Source organism: Pogoniulus pusillus, chromosome Z (assembly GCF_015220805.1).
Source record: "Pogoniulus pusillus isolate bPogPus1 chromosome Z, bPogPus1.pri, whole genome shotgun sequence".
Taxonomy (NCBI): Eukaryota; Metazoa; Chordata; class Aves; order Piciformes; family Lybiidae; genus Pogoniulus; species Pogoniulus pusillus.
In genome coordinates this window covers 89,882,952-89,898,906 of record NC_087309.1, presented here as the reverse complement: position 1 = coordinate 89,898,906, position 15,955 = coordinate 89,882,952, and the positions used below count along the sequence as shown (strand labels likewise).

General features: G+C 45.6%; 1 protein-coding gene across 4 annotated transcripts in view; it reads right to left on the bottom strand.

Moving 5' to 3' along the window:
• RIGI (RNA sensor RIG-I) overlaps positions 1 to 13,579 on the bottom strand; it is a 33,391-nt gene extending 19,812 nt beyond the window's left edge. For 3 of the 4 annotated variants that reach the window (XM_064139959.1, XM_064139960.1, XM_064139961.1), the window contains exons 1-7: positions 12,926 to 13,263; positions 10,603 to 10,781; positions 8,177 to 8,327; positions 7,241 to 7,363; positions 6,520 to 6,630; positions 4,521 to 4,674; positions 2,057 to 2,315 (exon numbers count right to left, since the gene is read on the bottom strand). In XM_064139959.1, coding sequence (XP_063996029.1) covers positions 2,057 to 2,315; positions 4,521 to 4,674; positions 6,520 to 6,630; positions 7,241 to 7,363; positions 8,177 to 8,327; positions 10,603 to 10,781; positions 12,926 to 13,205 — 1,257 coding nt within the window. In that variant the 5' untranslated portion in view covers positions 13,206 to 13,263. Of the gene's footprint in view, positions 1 to 2,056; positions 2,316 to 4,520; positions 4,675 to 6,519; positions 6,631 to 7,240; positions 7,364 to 8,176; positions 8,328 to 10,602; positions 10,782 to 12,925 lie in introns of all 4 variants that reach the window. The other variant, XM_064139962.1, reaches the window with a different exon arrangement.
• Positions 13,580 to 15,955: the final 2,376 nt, after the last annotated feature.

Below are 15,955 nucleotides of genomic sequence, written 5' to 3'. Positions count from 1 at the left end.
CTGCTCTCAGCAATTTGCCACCCAGCCTGGATTTGTGCTTGGGATTGCTCTCATCCAGGTGCAGGACCTTACACTTGGCCTTGCTGAATTTCCTGAGGTTAGCCTGGGCCCACCTCTCCAGCCTGTCCAGGTCCCTCTGGATGGCACCCCTGCCCTCCAGTAAGTCAAACGTGCCACACAGCTTGGTGTCATCTGCAAACATGCTGAGGGTGCACTCGACTCCTCTGTCCATGTCACTGACAGAGATGTCAAACAGCACTGGTCCCAGCACTGAACCCTGAGGGACACCACTTGTCACTGGTCTGCAGGTGGACATTGTGCCCTTGATCACCACTCTCTGCATGCGACCATCCAGCCAGTTCCTTATCCAGCCAATTCCTTATCCAGCAGTGCACCCATCAAGTCTGTGTTTTTCCACTTTGGTGACCAGGATGCCATGTGGCACAGTCAAATGCCTTACTCAGGTCCAGGTAGATGATGTCAGTTGCTTGTCCACTGTTGCTGTAACTTCATCATAAAAAGCCACTAAATATGTCAGAGATGATTTGCCCTTGGTGAAGCCATTGCTGGTTACCATCAATCACCTCTGCTTTGTTTTCCATTTGCCTTGGCAGAGCCTTCAGGAGGATTTGCCCCATGATCTTGCCAGGCACAAAAGTGAGACTGACTGCTCTGTAGCTCCCAGGGTCATCCTTTATTCCTTCCTTGAAGATGGGCATTTTCCAGTCAGCAGGAACTTCACCAGCTTGCCATGACCTTTCAGATATGATGGACAGTGGTTTAGCAGCTTCATCTGCCAGTTCCCTCAGGACCCGTGGGTGGATCTCATCAGGTTCCATGGATTTGTGCATGTTCAGATTCCTTAGGTGTTCACAAACATCATCTTCCATTACAGTGGGCAGATCTTCCTTCTCCAGTCCTTACTTTTGACCTCTGGGACTTGGACATTGTGGTTGGAGCCCTTGCCATTGGAAGACTGATGCAAAGAAGTCATTGAGCTTCTGAGATTCATCCACATCCTTTGTCACCAGCTCTCCATTTCCCTCCTGGAAGGGTCCCACATTGTCCCTCGTCCTCCTTTTCTCACTAATATACCTGAAGAAGTTCTTCTGGTTCCCCTTAATGTCCCTAGCCAGATTTAATTCCAGCTGTCCTTCAGCTTTCCTAACCTGAGCTCTGGTTGCACAATTTCTTTCTATTCACCCCAGGTTCCCTTTCCTTGCTTCCACTCTCTGTAGGCTTTCTTCTTGCATCTGTGTCCAGGAGCTCTCTATTCATCCATGCAGGCCTTCTGGCATTCTTACCTGCCGCCTTCTTTTTTGGGATGCATTGCTCCTGGGCCTGGAGGAGGTGATCCTTGAACACCAACCTGCTTTCCTGGGTCCCCCAACCTTCCGGAGTTTTTTTCCCATCGCACCCTGCCAAGGAGTCCCCTGAAGAGGTTGGAACCTGTTCTTCTGAAGTCCAGAACAGTGAGTTTGCAATGCAACCTCCTTGATGCCTTGAGGATCTTAAACTCTTACCATTTTATGGCCACTGCAGCCAAGGCTGCCCTTCAGCTTCACTTCACTATCCACACACTAAATTCCATAGCCACCTGTATTTGTCAGTGCTCCTCATACAGAAACCCCCAAATCCATCCTCAGAACCATTGCCTGCACTCATTCAGAGGAGATATCTTTTCAGCTGGACCAAAACCTCCTGCCAGAGGAAGCAGTGGCCCCATGTGTTGCAATATTGCAGAAGGCAGGGATAGAGAGGTGACAAGGAAGTTCTGATGCACGTACTTTAGCCCAGCAATCCTGTATCCTGGTCCTGTCTCATGCTTTATCAGCTTTTCTTGGCAGCTGCAAGGAACATTTAACATGAGAAAGCAGCCTGGAGGTGTTCAGGAAGAAGGAAAAAGCATTCCAGGTGCTACTCTTTCAACTTGCAGATGTAGTTAAATGGGAGTTTGAACTGGATTAACACAAAAGGCAAGATTTCAGGCTTTCCTGACTGCACTGCATAATGTATTATTCTTTCAGGTTTCCACCACCCACAGCCTGGTCCTTACCTGAGGCAACAGGTCTGCAGAGGATTCAAACTTTTGCTCCAGGTATCTGGTCATCAGCACACTGTAAGGGTGGTTGCCCGTGGTGTTGTGGCACTCATCAAATATGATCAGGGTGAAGGTGCAGAGGGAGCTAAGGATCCCTTGCTTGATGCAGTTGACAAGAATTTGAGGTGTCATCACAACGATGTCACTGTCCTCTATCACATTTTCTACAGGGACACTGGCAACTGTTTCACCACAAATTCCTTGAACAGAGTATCTAGGACAAAGAGGCAAAAGATAGGACATGCCTTCAGGGCCAAAAAAACCTAGAAAAACGGACTCTTCAGCAAGCCAGAAGAAAGGTAATGACTGAGTTCAAACAACCAGATTGTTGATGCAGCAGTCTGACCCACTAAATCTGAGATTAAAAAAAAAAAAGTGAAAGGAAAGGGATGCATTTTCAACTCCCATTAACTAAAATATACTAGATTCAAAGGGTGATGGATTTATGCATTTCTAAAATAAAATTAAAATATATACATTTATACATTTTATAATGCACAGATACAGGCTGGGTGGCAAATGGCTGAGAGCAGCACTGAGGAAAGGACCTGGGGGTCTGGGTTGATGAAAAGCTCAGTATGAGCCAGCAGTGTGAGTGCATGCCAGACAGCAACTGTGTGCTGGGCTGCATGAAAATAAGTGCTGCCAGCAGGGCAAGAGGATATTCTCCCTCTTCGCTCTGCTCTCGTCAGACCCCACCTAAAGTAATTTGTACAGTTCTGAAGCCATCAACACAGTAAGGACACTGCACTGTTGGAGCGAGTCCAGAGGAGGGCCACGAGGGTGATCAGAGGGCTGGAGCACCTCTGCTATGAGGAGAGGCTACAACAGTTGGGGCTCTTCAGCCTGGAGAAGAGAAGGCTTCGATGAGACTTTGTAGTGGCCTTCCAATATCTGAAGGGGGCCTACAGGAGGGCTGGGGAGGGACTACTGACAAAGTCTTGTAATGACAGGATGAGGAAGAATGGGTTTAAGCTGGCAGAGGGGAGATCTAAACTAGATACTAGGAAGAAGTTCTTTACAGTGAGGGTGGTGAAACACTGGCACAGGTTGCCCAGGGAGGATGTGAGGTGTTCAAGTCCACGTTGGATGAGGCCTTGAGTGACCTGTCCTAGTGGGAGGTGTCCCTGCCTATGGCAGAGTATTGGAAGTGGATGAACTTTGAGTTCCCTTCCAACCTTAAACCATTCTATGATTCTATTCTATGATTTTGTCAGTGCACACCCTGGCTGTATTTGGAGGTCCTGCTCTTTATCCTTTTCTCTGTATACACTTCCAAGCATGGGGCTGTTTGCTGCCCAGCAGCCTCATTATCCCATAGCTATACCATTTGATAAGTAGATGTCCAGTAATCATTTAATTAAAAATCAGAATTTATAGATTGTCAATATTGCCCTAAGCAATTTCCAGTCCTATTTGAGGGATGGGTCATAATTTTCTGACTAGAGGTTGTAAAAAACAAAGAAGTTTTCTTTGGTTTCTTTGGAAAAGAAAGGGAGACTGTCATTTGAGAGTGGAATCCTGGAACTGCCTTGTTTTGGAAAGAAGGCTGAAAAAAGTCTCAAGAGAGAGCACACTTCACCCTCAGAAGACTGAGAGGGGATCTAATCAATGTCTATCAATATCTGATAGGTACTTTGCCCTAGTGAAGCCCCACTTGGAATACTGCATCCAGTTTTGGACTCCCCACTTTAGGAGGGACAGGGATCTATGTGACAGGGTCCAATGGAGGGTTATATGGCTGATGAAGGGACTGGAGCACTGCCCAATGAGGAAAGGCTGAGAGCCTTGGGGCTGTTTAGTCTGGAGAGAAGGCAGCTGAGAGGGGATCTAAGAAATGTCTCTAAATATCTGAGGGCTGGGGGTCAGGAAGGAAGGGATTGGGACAGCCTCTGCTCACTTGTGCCCTGTAAACAGACAAGAGGTAACAGATGTAAACTACAGCACAGGAAGTTCCACTTCAGCACGAAGAAGAACTTTATTGTAAGGGTCATGGAGCACTAGAACATGCTCCTCAGAAAGGTAGTGGAGTCTGCGTCTCTGGAGACGTTCAAGATCCATCTGGATGCATTCCTGTGTGATCTGCACTAGCTTCTATGGTCCTGCTCTAGCAGGGGTGTTGGACCCAAAGATCTCCAGAGGTCTCTTCCAACCCCTAACATTCTACAATTCTCTGATCCCTCTTCCAGAGGCATGCACAGGTATACTTTGGCCATTTCCATACACACTGTCCAAACAGTGATTAACGCTCCAAAAGCAGACTTCAGACTCATAAAGTCTTACCACTAGGTGTTGTCCTTACATTGATGTACAGACTCTTGTCACCAGTAAATCCATTACGTTTTGCTCTAGCTGCAGCTGACCTAGAGAGCAGTTTGTTTCTGTGGAGGAATCCACCAGGTGGAATTACCACACTCACCCTTTTCTTTCAAAGTGCTGCCTGAATACATTTTTCTGTTGTTCATACACTGGCACTTTCGTTGCAAGGAAGGCAACTTTTGCCTTCCGTCCCAGGAGCCTGTTTTGCAGATGGTGTTCACAGATCAGAATGGCCACAAAAGTTTTCCCAGACCCTTTAAAAGAACATGATAAGTAAAGAGTTAGTATGAAAGAAGCCCATCTTATCAAGATTCCCTATAAGAACAGTGAGGTCACAAGGCTGTTACATGTCCAGACTCTTTGGGGACAGATTTAAACACATCTTTGCTGCAGCCATCATCACTATCTCAGTCTTAGTCTGTAAAGACTGTGCAGCAGTCACTGGGAATGATAATCCTTTTACAGTTTGGAGTTCTTTGAAATCACTATTTCTGCTCTTAAGTGTGTGCTCCTTCCTACATCCAGTCAGAACATGGTATAGGCACCACAGAGTCACTGAATGTTTTGGGTTGGAAGGGACCATAAAGATCATCTATTTCCAATCCCCTCCCAACACCTTCCACTAGACCAGGTTCCTCAACACTCTGTCCAGCTTGACTTTGAACACATCCAGGGAGGGACAACCTTGTTCCAGTCTCACCATGCTCACTGTAAAGAATTTCTCCCTAATCTCCAGTCTAAATCTTCCCTCCTCAAGCTTCAGTCCATTCCCTCTCATCCTGCCACCACAAGCTCTTGTAAGAAGTCTCTCCCCAGCTTCTCTGTAGGTCCCCTTCATGTACCAAAAGGCTGGTCTGTCTCCCTGGAGCCTTCTCTTCTCTAGGCTGAACAGCCCCAATTCTCTCAGCCTGTCCCCATAGGAAGGTGCTCCAGACCTCTGATTATCTTCACGGCCTCCTTCAAACCTGCTTCAACAGTTCTATGTTCTCCTTGTGTTGGGGCATCAGAACTGTATACAGTACATGTGCCATCAGCTTCCATCCTCCCCTGTGCAGACTTGCTCCTCTCACATTTTTTTCCTTCAGCACTCAGGCTCACCGTGCAGCCACACAGAACTGTTCCGTGCCTTTGCTATCCCACCTTCGTTGTCAAGACCCAGGTGAGAATCAGGCTAGCAACATGAGAAAACAGATGGAGAAAAAGCTGAATGATCTCTCATTTGCTGCTTGACTTAGATCTTCTTAATTCAGTCCTGAGCTGCTGCAAAAGCTGCTTGTGCTGTTGGCACTGAAGAACAGGAGACAGGGCAGTCTCTGGGCAACACATTCTATTTTTCATTCACCTTGCAAGCCAAATTTGTTAAACATCTTTAAATAATAGTGAACAATTTTAACTCAAAGATCTGCCTCAGAGAGTGAGAAAGCAGAGGTCAGAACACGCGAAGCCTGACTACAGGCTCTGAAGTGCCAAAAGATGCCTCTGTCTTGCTCAGTCTCTGTGCTGCTGTTGGTCATGAACGCCAAGTTAGACCCGAATCTACCACAAGGAAGACAGTATCAGGTCCAGAGAAGGGCAACAAAGCTAGAGCACAAGCCTTGTGAGGAGCAGCTGAGGGAACTGGAGTTGTTCAGTCTGGAGAAAAGAAGGCTGAGAGACCTCATTGGTGTTTACAACTCCCTGAAAGGAGGCTGGAGTGAAGAGGGGGTTGGTCTCTTCTCACAAGTTACAACTGATAACAGAAGAGGGAAGGGCATCAAGTTACACCAGGGGAGGTTTAGGTTGGACATTAGGAAAATTTTCTATACTGAAAGGGTTCTCAAAGACTGGAGCAGGCTGTGCAGGGACATGGCTGAATCTGCATTCCTGGATATATTTAAAAGCCATCTAGATCTGGTGCTCAAGAATGTGGTGTTGTAGTGGCCCTGGTAGGTTTAGACAGCCGTTGGACTTGATGATCTTGAAGGTCTTTTCCAACAACAGTGATTCTGTGACTGCTTTCAAATAAACAGCTGGAAACGTTTGTATCGGCCTTCATCCTTCTCTCCTCCTCAAAGCCCTTTCCACCAAGAGTTTTTTCTAAAACAGATGTGTTTTCTTACCTGTGGGAGCACATATCAGAGTATTTTTCCCATTGATTGCAGGTTGTGCAAGTTCAATCTGGTAGCTCCGAGCCTTCATTGGTTCATAAACAGCTGGAGACTCATAGATCCCTTCCAGGAGAGAACCACAGTTTTGTGAAGAATGCATGGATTGTATTGTGCCCCATGCTGTTGCTGTGTTAAAGGACAAAAGCCAGATTCTCCGAAGTCCACACACAACTTTCTCTGATAGAGAAGCCTTCTGGCAGGATGTACACACCCCAGAAGTGTTTTGTGTAGGTTTGAAAACATGCTTTTGTAACCACTCAGCTGTACTTCCTGAAATGAATTCATTTCAAGGTTTTGTCTGACAGATCTCACCTCACATGACCTTTGCTGCAACTCTTGAAAACCCCAAGAGCTCATTTTCCCCAAAATATATGCACAGTCTTTCTTTTAGCATTCTGTTCTACAGACTTTGGAAGTTAATTCTTAAATTAGGCTTTTGTCAGAGGGTTTGTACTTATGGAACAGGAACTAGAAGTGTAGTACATGAGAGGTAACACCTAACATGTGCAATGCCCAACAATGAGATCCTTCAAACATTAGAACAGAGGAGAGCTAAATCAGGTCAGAGATTCACACTAATTTCTCAGCACCTTCTTCTGTGGAACACCACATCTGCATGCCTCAAAAGTCTAACAAAATGGAAAATTCCAGCAAGAAACTGTTTAAATCTTACCTGAAGCTGAAGAGAGATTTTCACTGAGATTACCACATTCTGCTTCTTCAGAAAACGTCACCAGGGTTTCAAAGCTGTTCTGAGAGGCATCTGCCACTTCACCACCAAAATCTTTTATATTCTCTACACAACCACAAAAAGACCAGGTACATTATTGATTCTTTTGACATTAAAATGTTGTATTTGTGAGAGTGACTAGGTGAAGGAGTTAGCTGCTAGCAAGGAAAGACTACATGAAATGATGCCGCCTCTAGGCTCCCTTTCAAGTCAGATGGATAGCACCAAGAGTTTTGAAGATCAACAATTATTCCCCTAAAAATCAAGGGAGATAACAAATTGGGAGGCAAGTTATATCCCCTGTATTTACTGACAAGATTACAGGTTTAACACAGGATCACAGGATGTTAGGAGTAGGAAGGGACCTCTGAAGGTCTTTGAGTCCAGACCTCCTCCCAGAGCAGGACTACATAATCTAGCAGAGATTACACAGGAACACATCCAGATGGGTCTTGAAAGTCTCTAGAAAAGGAGATTCCACAACCTCTCTGAGGAGCCTGTTCCAGTGCCCTGTTATCCTTAAGCACAGGTAAAGAAGACCTAAAAGAAAGGTGGCAAGAGGCTTTTCACAAGGGCTTGCAGTCACAGGATGAGAAAGATGGGAGATGTAGACTGGATATTAGGAAGAAGTTGTTTAAAGTGAGGGTCATGAGATACTGAAACAAGTTGCCCAGGGAGATTGTGGATGGGAGATAAAAATACTTCTGATGGTTTGTACTTTAGTACCTGCATTTTGGTATATAAAAGGCAACCACGTTCAATGCAGGATACTGATGGTATCCTTTTAAATCAGTCTTATTCTCCTGATTAAAAAAAAAACTTCTAATTTTTGAGTGCAAGAATAGGAAAAGACCATAAACCAAATAATCCACATTTTACCTTCTCTCATATTCCACAGCTCACTTGCATTGTAATATCCTGCTTCGTCTAGTGCCAGCTGAAGGCTTTTTGGCCAGTTTTCCTTGTCCGACCGACACAGACATTCGATAAGCTTCGTTATCCCGGCTGCTTTGCTTCTGTATTCACTGATCTGCACACACCACAAGAGAAGTTGCTGTAGCTTCTGAGTGACCAAAGACACCCTTCTTTGATCCTTTGTGTCATGCCAGGTCCTGCACTTGGGTCAAAACAACCCCATGAATGCTACATACTTGGAACAGAGTGGCTGGAAACTGATTGGTGGAAAAAGACCTGAGAGTGCTGGTTGGCAGCCATCTAAGCATGAGCCAGGTAGCCAAGAAAGCCAACAGCATCCTGGCCTGGGTCAGCAACAGTGTGGCCACCAGCAGGGAAGTGATTGTGCCTCTGTACTGGGCACTGGTGAGGCCACATCTTGAATACTGTGTTCAGTTTTGAGCACTTCACTAAAAGAAAGACATCGAGATGCTGGAGCATGTCTAGAGAAGGACAATGAAGCTGGCAAAGGTTCTGAAGAACAGGTCTTATGAGGAGAGGCTGAGGGAACTGAGGTCATTTAGCTGGAGAAGGCTGAGGAGTGACCCCCTCACTCTCTGAAACTCAGTGACAGCAGATTGGAGGCAGGTGGGAGTTGGTCTCTACTCCCAGGTAATAAGCAACAGGATGAAAGGAAATGACCTCAGGTTGTACAGGGAAGGTTTAGGTTGGACATAGAAAAAACTTTAGCAGAATAGTTGTCAAGCCCAGGGCCAGGCTGCCCAAGGCACTGGTGGAGTCCCTGGAAGTGTTCAAAAAAAGTGTGGATGTGGTGGTTTGGGACATGGCTTTAGTGGTGGACTTGGCAGTGTCAGGACTCAATGATCTTAGACCTCTTTTCCAACTCTAACGTTTATATGATTCTATAATTCTACCAATATGTGAATCTGTGTTCAGTTGAAAATTGCATTCTCCTCTCATGGACCAAGAGGCTTCCAATAAAATTCAGTCATTTACCGACTGCTGCTGTAGTTCTGCCAGCCTAGGCACACACTGGTCTTAGCTGGACTACAAGAGATAAGCTATTTGCTGCAATATTCACAAGGCCTGAGGCATCACAGAGCTACTATTTCCATCTGGCAAAACCCTTGGCAATAAATGTATCTGCCATAAAATTCTGAGGCTGAACTGATTAAACAAACAAACAAATAAATAAATAATTCCAGAGCAAGAGAATGCAAAAGTACAAAATATGGTGGCAAATCTGATGTTTGGTCAGATGCAACTTCTTACCAAATTTGATGCATCTCCATAAAGAAGTAGCACTTTAAAAACAAAATAGATGGAAACAATCCTTCCCAGGAGTCATAAGGAGCAAGGACACATAACAGACTTCTTCATAGAGCATCAATAACTTATTATTAATCACTCATGAATGAGTGATTGGTAGCACCACCTAGGTCATTGATAACAGTGAGCTAGAATTGCATAATAATACAGCAGTTTCATGTCCAAAGGCAACGAAGATGTTGTGGATTTCTGTGCACTTATCTAATGACTCCAGAAGTTTTCACTCTGTGACCAACCCTTTGGGTGCTGGTGGAACTCAAAGACCCACTCTGAGTTTTTAAGGGTTGCCACAGTTGAAGTAGGGTCTCATAACAGACAGGAATCAAATTAGGCAACATCTAAATGTCATTTCACCTGCCTCACAGCTGTATTTTTAGGGTCATTAGTGCAACCTGAATGCTCCAGAAAGAGGTCTATTTGAAAGGCATAGCAAGGCAGTATCTTCCCAGAGCTCCCATGGCCTCTTGATGGGAGCCTGGACTCTGCAAAGACATGCAGCTGAACGCTGTCAATACCAAAGCCAACCCATCCTGCTTCCCTGCCTGCATCCCTTTTGCATGCCACCACTGAGCCAGAGTGGCAAAGAATGAGATCACAGAAATACAGAAGTACAGAAGTATTTCGTTTGGAAAAGATCTGTAAAATCACTGAGTCCAACGGTTGACCTAACACTACCATGGCCATTAAATCATGTCCCAAAGAGCCATTTCCACAGGTTTCTTGAATACTGCCAGGGAGGGTGACTCCACCACTTGCATGCACAGCCTGTTCCAACACCTGACCACTCTTTCTGTGAAGAAACTTTTCCTAATATCCAAACTGAATCTCCCCTGGCATAATTTCAAGCCATTTCCTCTTGTTCAATTGCCTGATACAAGGAGGAAGGATTGATCCTCACCTCACTCCAATCTTCCTTCAGCTGTAGGGAGCAATGAGAGGCACAGGTGTTGCACATTCTGCTGTGAGAAAGGAGCGAAGTTCCTCACTAGAGACTAAGGCTGGCCACTCTCCTCCTTAGCAGCCTGATGAACCCCACAGCAAAACAAGGCTATTAAGCATACCTGCAGGATCTCATCACACTCCCTTTCTATCAAGCATGTGTTTATGTAAGGCATGAGCATCACCGGGTCAGCTTCTAGCATTGTGGCCTCTATTCTCTTCAGCAGCTCCCTGTGCAGCTCCAGTTTTTCCAGTTTGCTGAAGTCCCAGTTCTCGATGGCTTCTGCCAGCCCAGTGTAACCTTTCACAAAGAGAGACACAACACTACTGCAAGTTCCATCAGGGTCAGGCTGAAGAAACCACTTTTTCAGCCACACTGGAGAAACTGGATTTATTCTTGGCCTATAACAGACAAGATCCTGGGTGAACCACGAGCAGGACTTTTAATTTATTTTTTATATTTTGAGTGTTTTCCTTTAAAGCTTCTGTATGTATGACATGAAAAACATCTTGCTAAAAGAGCAGCAGCACTTGCCAAGTGGAGAAAGAGCTACATAAAGTCACAGCTTACATGACCCAACCTCCATCCTATCATTCACACAATTCTAGGCTCCTTCTAGTCCATGATATTCTTCCACAGGATTCCCCAGAGCACAGGACACTGAATCACAAATATCATCAGTCTCATTTACTTTCATTTACCAGTCAGTTATCTTTATGTCTTGCCCTTAGTTGTCCCCTTTCTAAAAATATCCCTACCACGTTGGGTTCAGGTCAGTCCCCAGCTGAAAGCAACACATTCATCTGCAGCCTGGACAGCTGAAAATACTGTCCTGGAACAGGCAGTGGCAGGGAATAGTATTTAGAGGGCTTTAAAGGAAGAAAGTAGGTCAGGATCCCATAGGCACTGTGGGCAGAGGATTTTGCCTAATCTCCTATTTTCTTTTGGAGGAGCAAGAGAGTGGTGTGGGTATCTACCACCACAAGTCTTTAATCCAATTATCATCTATCTCTGAACATGCCAAATAGTGGCATTGCTAAACTCTAGTCTCAGGCCCAATTAGTAAATACTTGGGATAGCACTTGGAGACAGCAGGTGAACCTGTCCAGTTTTCTGCTGAAGATACAGCCAATTGAATGGCATCAACTTGTTCAAGCGAGGTACGTTTGCAGTTCAGAAATTATGACTGTCACAGGCTGATAAAAAATTGTTCTGGACTTAGTAATTGCTTTAAGAGGAGTATGGGTTACATCCAAGTGATCTGAAATGTTGTAGTAATTGCTCACTAAGATACTCTAACTAGCCACAGTCAACAGTGAGTAAATGAAAACACAGAAGCGGCTTATGGCATGAGATTTTAGGAGTTGAGATATCTCATAAATCATCAACAAAAGTCTATGATGGAACCTACATGTGTGGATGAAGTCCTGGCAGGGTTACACCTCTACAATCTCTTCTGCCATGTTTTGGAAAGGAAATTGCATTAGGACCTCACACTCCAAGCAGTTGTAGCTACTGAGGAGCAATTATCTTATTTACAAACTACTAATGGTTGCTTACTTCTTGAAAACCTGGGTTTTTTTTGGAAACTGCCCTTGAAGTCTCTAAATAATTTCTTAAAACCAGTTTCTAATTTAAGACCCTGTCCTTGAATGAAGCTAACCCCCACACACATCCTGAAACTCATTTAGCTTTCTCTTTCAGAGAATTTAGCTTCCTTAAATTATGTTTGGTGAGAAAAATGACTCTCTTATTTCTTCTTTAAGTGCTCCAGGAGAGACAAGTCTTCTGTCGGTGAAGCTTTACCCTGCATCCCTTTCTCTTCTGTTGAATTACTCCATGATCAAGTATGTCCTTGCTGCTTCTCAGGTGGGGGTTTCCTTGTACCTTCAAAGAGCTTTATTTTTCATATCTGCCAACCTACTTTTTCCTGCTCATCTGGGGTAACCAGACTCAACAGCAGAAGCCCAGGGATAACAGAGCAATCCTCCATGCTGGTTTGGCAAGCTGAACACAGGCAATAGGTGCAGCTCTGGCAGGGAATATTAATCCTAGAATGGTTTCAGTTGGAAGGGACATTTAAGATATCTAGTTCAAACCCTCCGTAATACACTGGACATCTTTGACTAGAGTCTTGTCCAACCTTATCTGGAATATTGCCAAAGGTGGGACATATACCAATTCTCTGGGCAACCTGGCCCAGTGTCCTACCACTCTCACTGTAAAAAAATGCCCTCCTTGTAACTAGGCTAAATCCTCTTTCAATTTAAACCACCACCTCTTGTCCTGTCACAGCAGGTCCTGCTAGGAATTCTGTCCCCAGCTTTCTTATCATCCCCTTTAAGTACTGAAAGGCCACAGAGAGGTCTCCCCTTCTCCAGGCTGACAACCTCAACTCTCTCTGCCTGTGCCCATAGAAATCACACTTGCGACGGGGAACCGACCTGCTGCAACCAAAGCGTCCATGAAGCCCCGGAGCCATCCCTCCTCGTCCAGCTGCAAGATGACATCCAGGAACATCGCAGCAGCCGCTGTCACCCCCTTTTCCTCCTCCTTCCGGACTCTCTCCTTCACTTCTAGCAAAACACCCGACGCAAAGAGTGAGGGAAGGGTCCAGTAGTGTTGGTCCGGAGAGAAGCCCTCCCACCCAACCCGGCAGTGCAGAAAAGGGAAGCCCGGAGCTGGGCTGGGGGAGATGCAGAGGTGCCACCTTCCCCTCACCATCCGACAGCCAGTCCGTCATGTTGCTCAGGACATAGACGGGATTCAGGCTCTTCTCGATATACCGCCTGTAGCACTGCAGGCTCCTCCTCTCCTCCGCGGTCATGGCGAGCCCGGCTTCGCACCGGACTGCCGGTGCTCGGTCCGGGCTGTCTGCAGGGCAGCGGGGACTCCGAGCCCGGGCGGGCGGGCAAGAAGAAGCTCCGCGCAGGCAGTGAAAGGAAACTCGAAGCCTCGGTGAGAATGGAAACTGAAAGTGCTCCCAGCATTCCCTTCTGCCCTTAGCGGAAAGCAAAGAGACAGAGAGGGGAGAAAAGGGCAAAAGGCACTAAAGCCTCTCTCGTTTGGGCATGCGCAGGGTCGGGGCGCCGGCCAGCAGCCCTCTGTGTCTCAGGGTAAGGGCGAGCACAGCTCCATGACAGGAGTAAAGGCTTTGCTCTAACTCCTCTTCCGTTCTGCCCCCTTAAACCCCTGACCTGTTGTTTTGGTGGTTGGTTTGGTTTGGTTTGGTTTGATGTGGTGTGGTTTGGTTTTGTGAAAAATGGTACCCGTGTCAATAAAAGAATGGCAAAGCAGAATATAAGAAAATGAGAAAATGAAAATATGTCACTATGTGAATGGCAGAGCAGGGAGTGTCTGAGCTAACTAAGCTGGAGACGTTGGAACCTACGAGAGATAACAGAAAGCGCTGTAAAGAGATAGCCCCCTGTGAACAGGGGACATGAACAAAACAGGAGTGTGCCAGAGCTAGCTGAGCAAGGCTAGGGATGAGCGATAACAGAAAACACCATGAGAATGGTAGATAAGAAGACCGTAAAGCAGGCAACTGTGAAGACGCAAATAGCTGAGTCACAAAGACACCTGAGGAAGACTCGTTACTTCAGCCTCACAACCACCAAAGAGAACCCCATGAGGATTAGCACGCATGCGCAACAGTTCCAGGAAAAACTGCAACCGTTTTCGGGAATGATAAAATATGTATTACACTGCTTTATGAATATGTATCTGAGCGGGAAATAAAAACCCTGCAGCTGCATGTGTACAGTGCGCAGCTGTGGAAATAAATTCCCCTGAGCCCAGCGCTGATACTTGCTTGCCAAAATAAAACTCCTTAAACTTATCTCTAAGTTTTTGGTGGCTCAATTTTAACAGTTTGGTTTGGTTTGGTGTGGTTTGGTTTGGTTCGGTTTGTTTGTGGGCTGCATCTTGGTTTTTAGAAGACTGAAAGCTAGTATCTCTTATTGTTTTCCCTGCAAGGCAAAGCAAAGCAAGACACGCACAGCCTCTCAGCTAAGCTGATGGTGTCGGTGTAGCTTGGGAAGGTGTGGATGAGCACATGTGTTGTCCCAGCACGACGGAGACTGTCACTGAGTGCAAAATATTAATCAGTCAAACAGCCAAGATACATGTTTGATTCCAGTTCTGGTTAAAGAAGGGTGCTAGGTGACAGCTCCACAAGGCTAGCACACTGTTAGCTCAAGCAGTTGTGATTCACACAACAGTGCAAACAGCAATGAATTGGTGTATGACTGATTACGTGGTCTTAGATCACAGAAATCTTTCTATGCATGCTCCGTCAAACACAGAATCACAGAACCACAGAATCACAGAATGGTGGGGCTTGGAAGGGACCTTCAAAGATCACTTAGTCCAAACACCCTGTTCAAGCAGAGTCACCTGGAGTAAAGCACAAAAGAGCATAATCCAGATGGGTTTTGAATACCTCCAGAGATGGAGACTCCACAACCTCTCTGGGTAGCCCGATCCAGTGCTCTGTCACCCTCAAAGGGAAAAATCTTTTCCTGATGTTTATGCAGGACCACCTGAGTTACAGTTTGTTCCTGCTGTCCCTTGCCCTGTGACTCTACACCACTGAGAAGACTCTGGGCCCATCCTCTTGCACTCTGCCCTTTAGATATTAATGAGCACTGAGAGCTCTTCGCAGTCTGCTCTTCTCCAGGTTAAACAGCCCCAGCTCTCTCAGTGTTACTCGTAGATTTTTCGGTCCTCTCAGCATCTTACCTGCCTTCTGTTGGGCTGTCCTCAGTAATTTCTCCTTGAACTGGGGAGCCCAGAACTTGTAATATTTCAAATGAGGCTTCACCGGGGCAGAGTAGAAGGGGAAGAGAAGCACCCAATTACCTAATTTATTATGCTGTTACCTAATTCTTTATCCTGAGATGGTCCTATATTTATATCTACATTCTCCTAGGGATGTGTTTCTTACTATTAGAATCACCACAAGTTATGTAGGAGATGCCTTAATGGTTTGATCTCTATCTGAATCTGTCCCTAGTTTCTGCCAGGAAGACAGAATAAGATATTCTGTATGGAAGAATCTTATTAAAGTGTCGTGGGTTTTTTTAAGAGACCCTACAGAGATTAAACTCTCAAATCAAATTGGAGAGAAAATACAGAATTATATTTAGAGAGAGAGAATACAGCAATAGACATCACAAAGCAATTATCATGGCAAACCCCCTTGAAGTTTCCCCATCCCAAGAAAACTAAATCTACACTCCCCAGTGCTCCAATCCTCCCCCCCACCCCCACAATGCCTCTGCCATCCAAGAGCCTACTGCTTACATGTTCCCAATACATTGGCTCCCGCCACACAGACGGGGCAGGAGAAGGAGGAAAGGAGACTGAGCTGACCTTGTTGTGAGTCTATAAAGAGATAGCAGAATTATGGGATTGAATAACAATCTTCTAGTCCCCAGATTTTTTTTTTAACTCTATAGCCTCAACCTGCG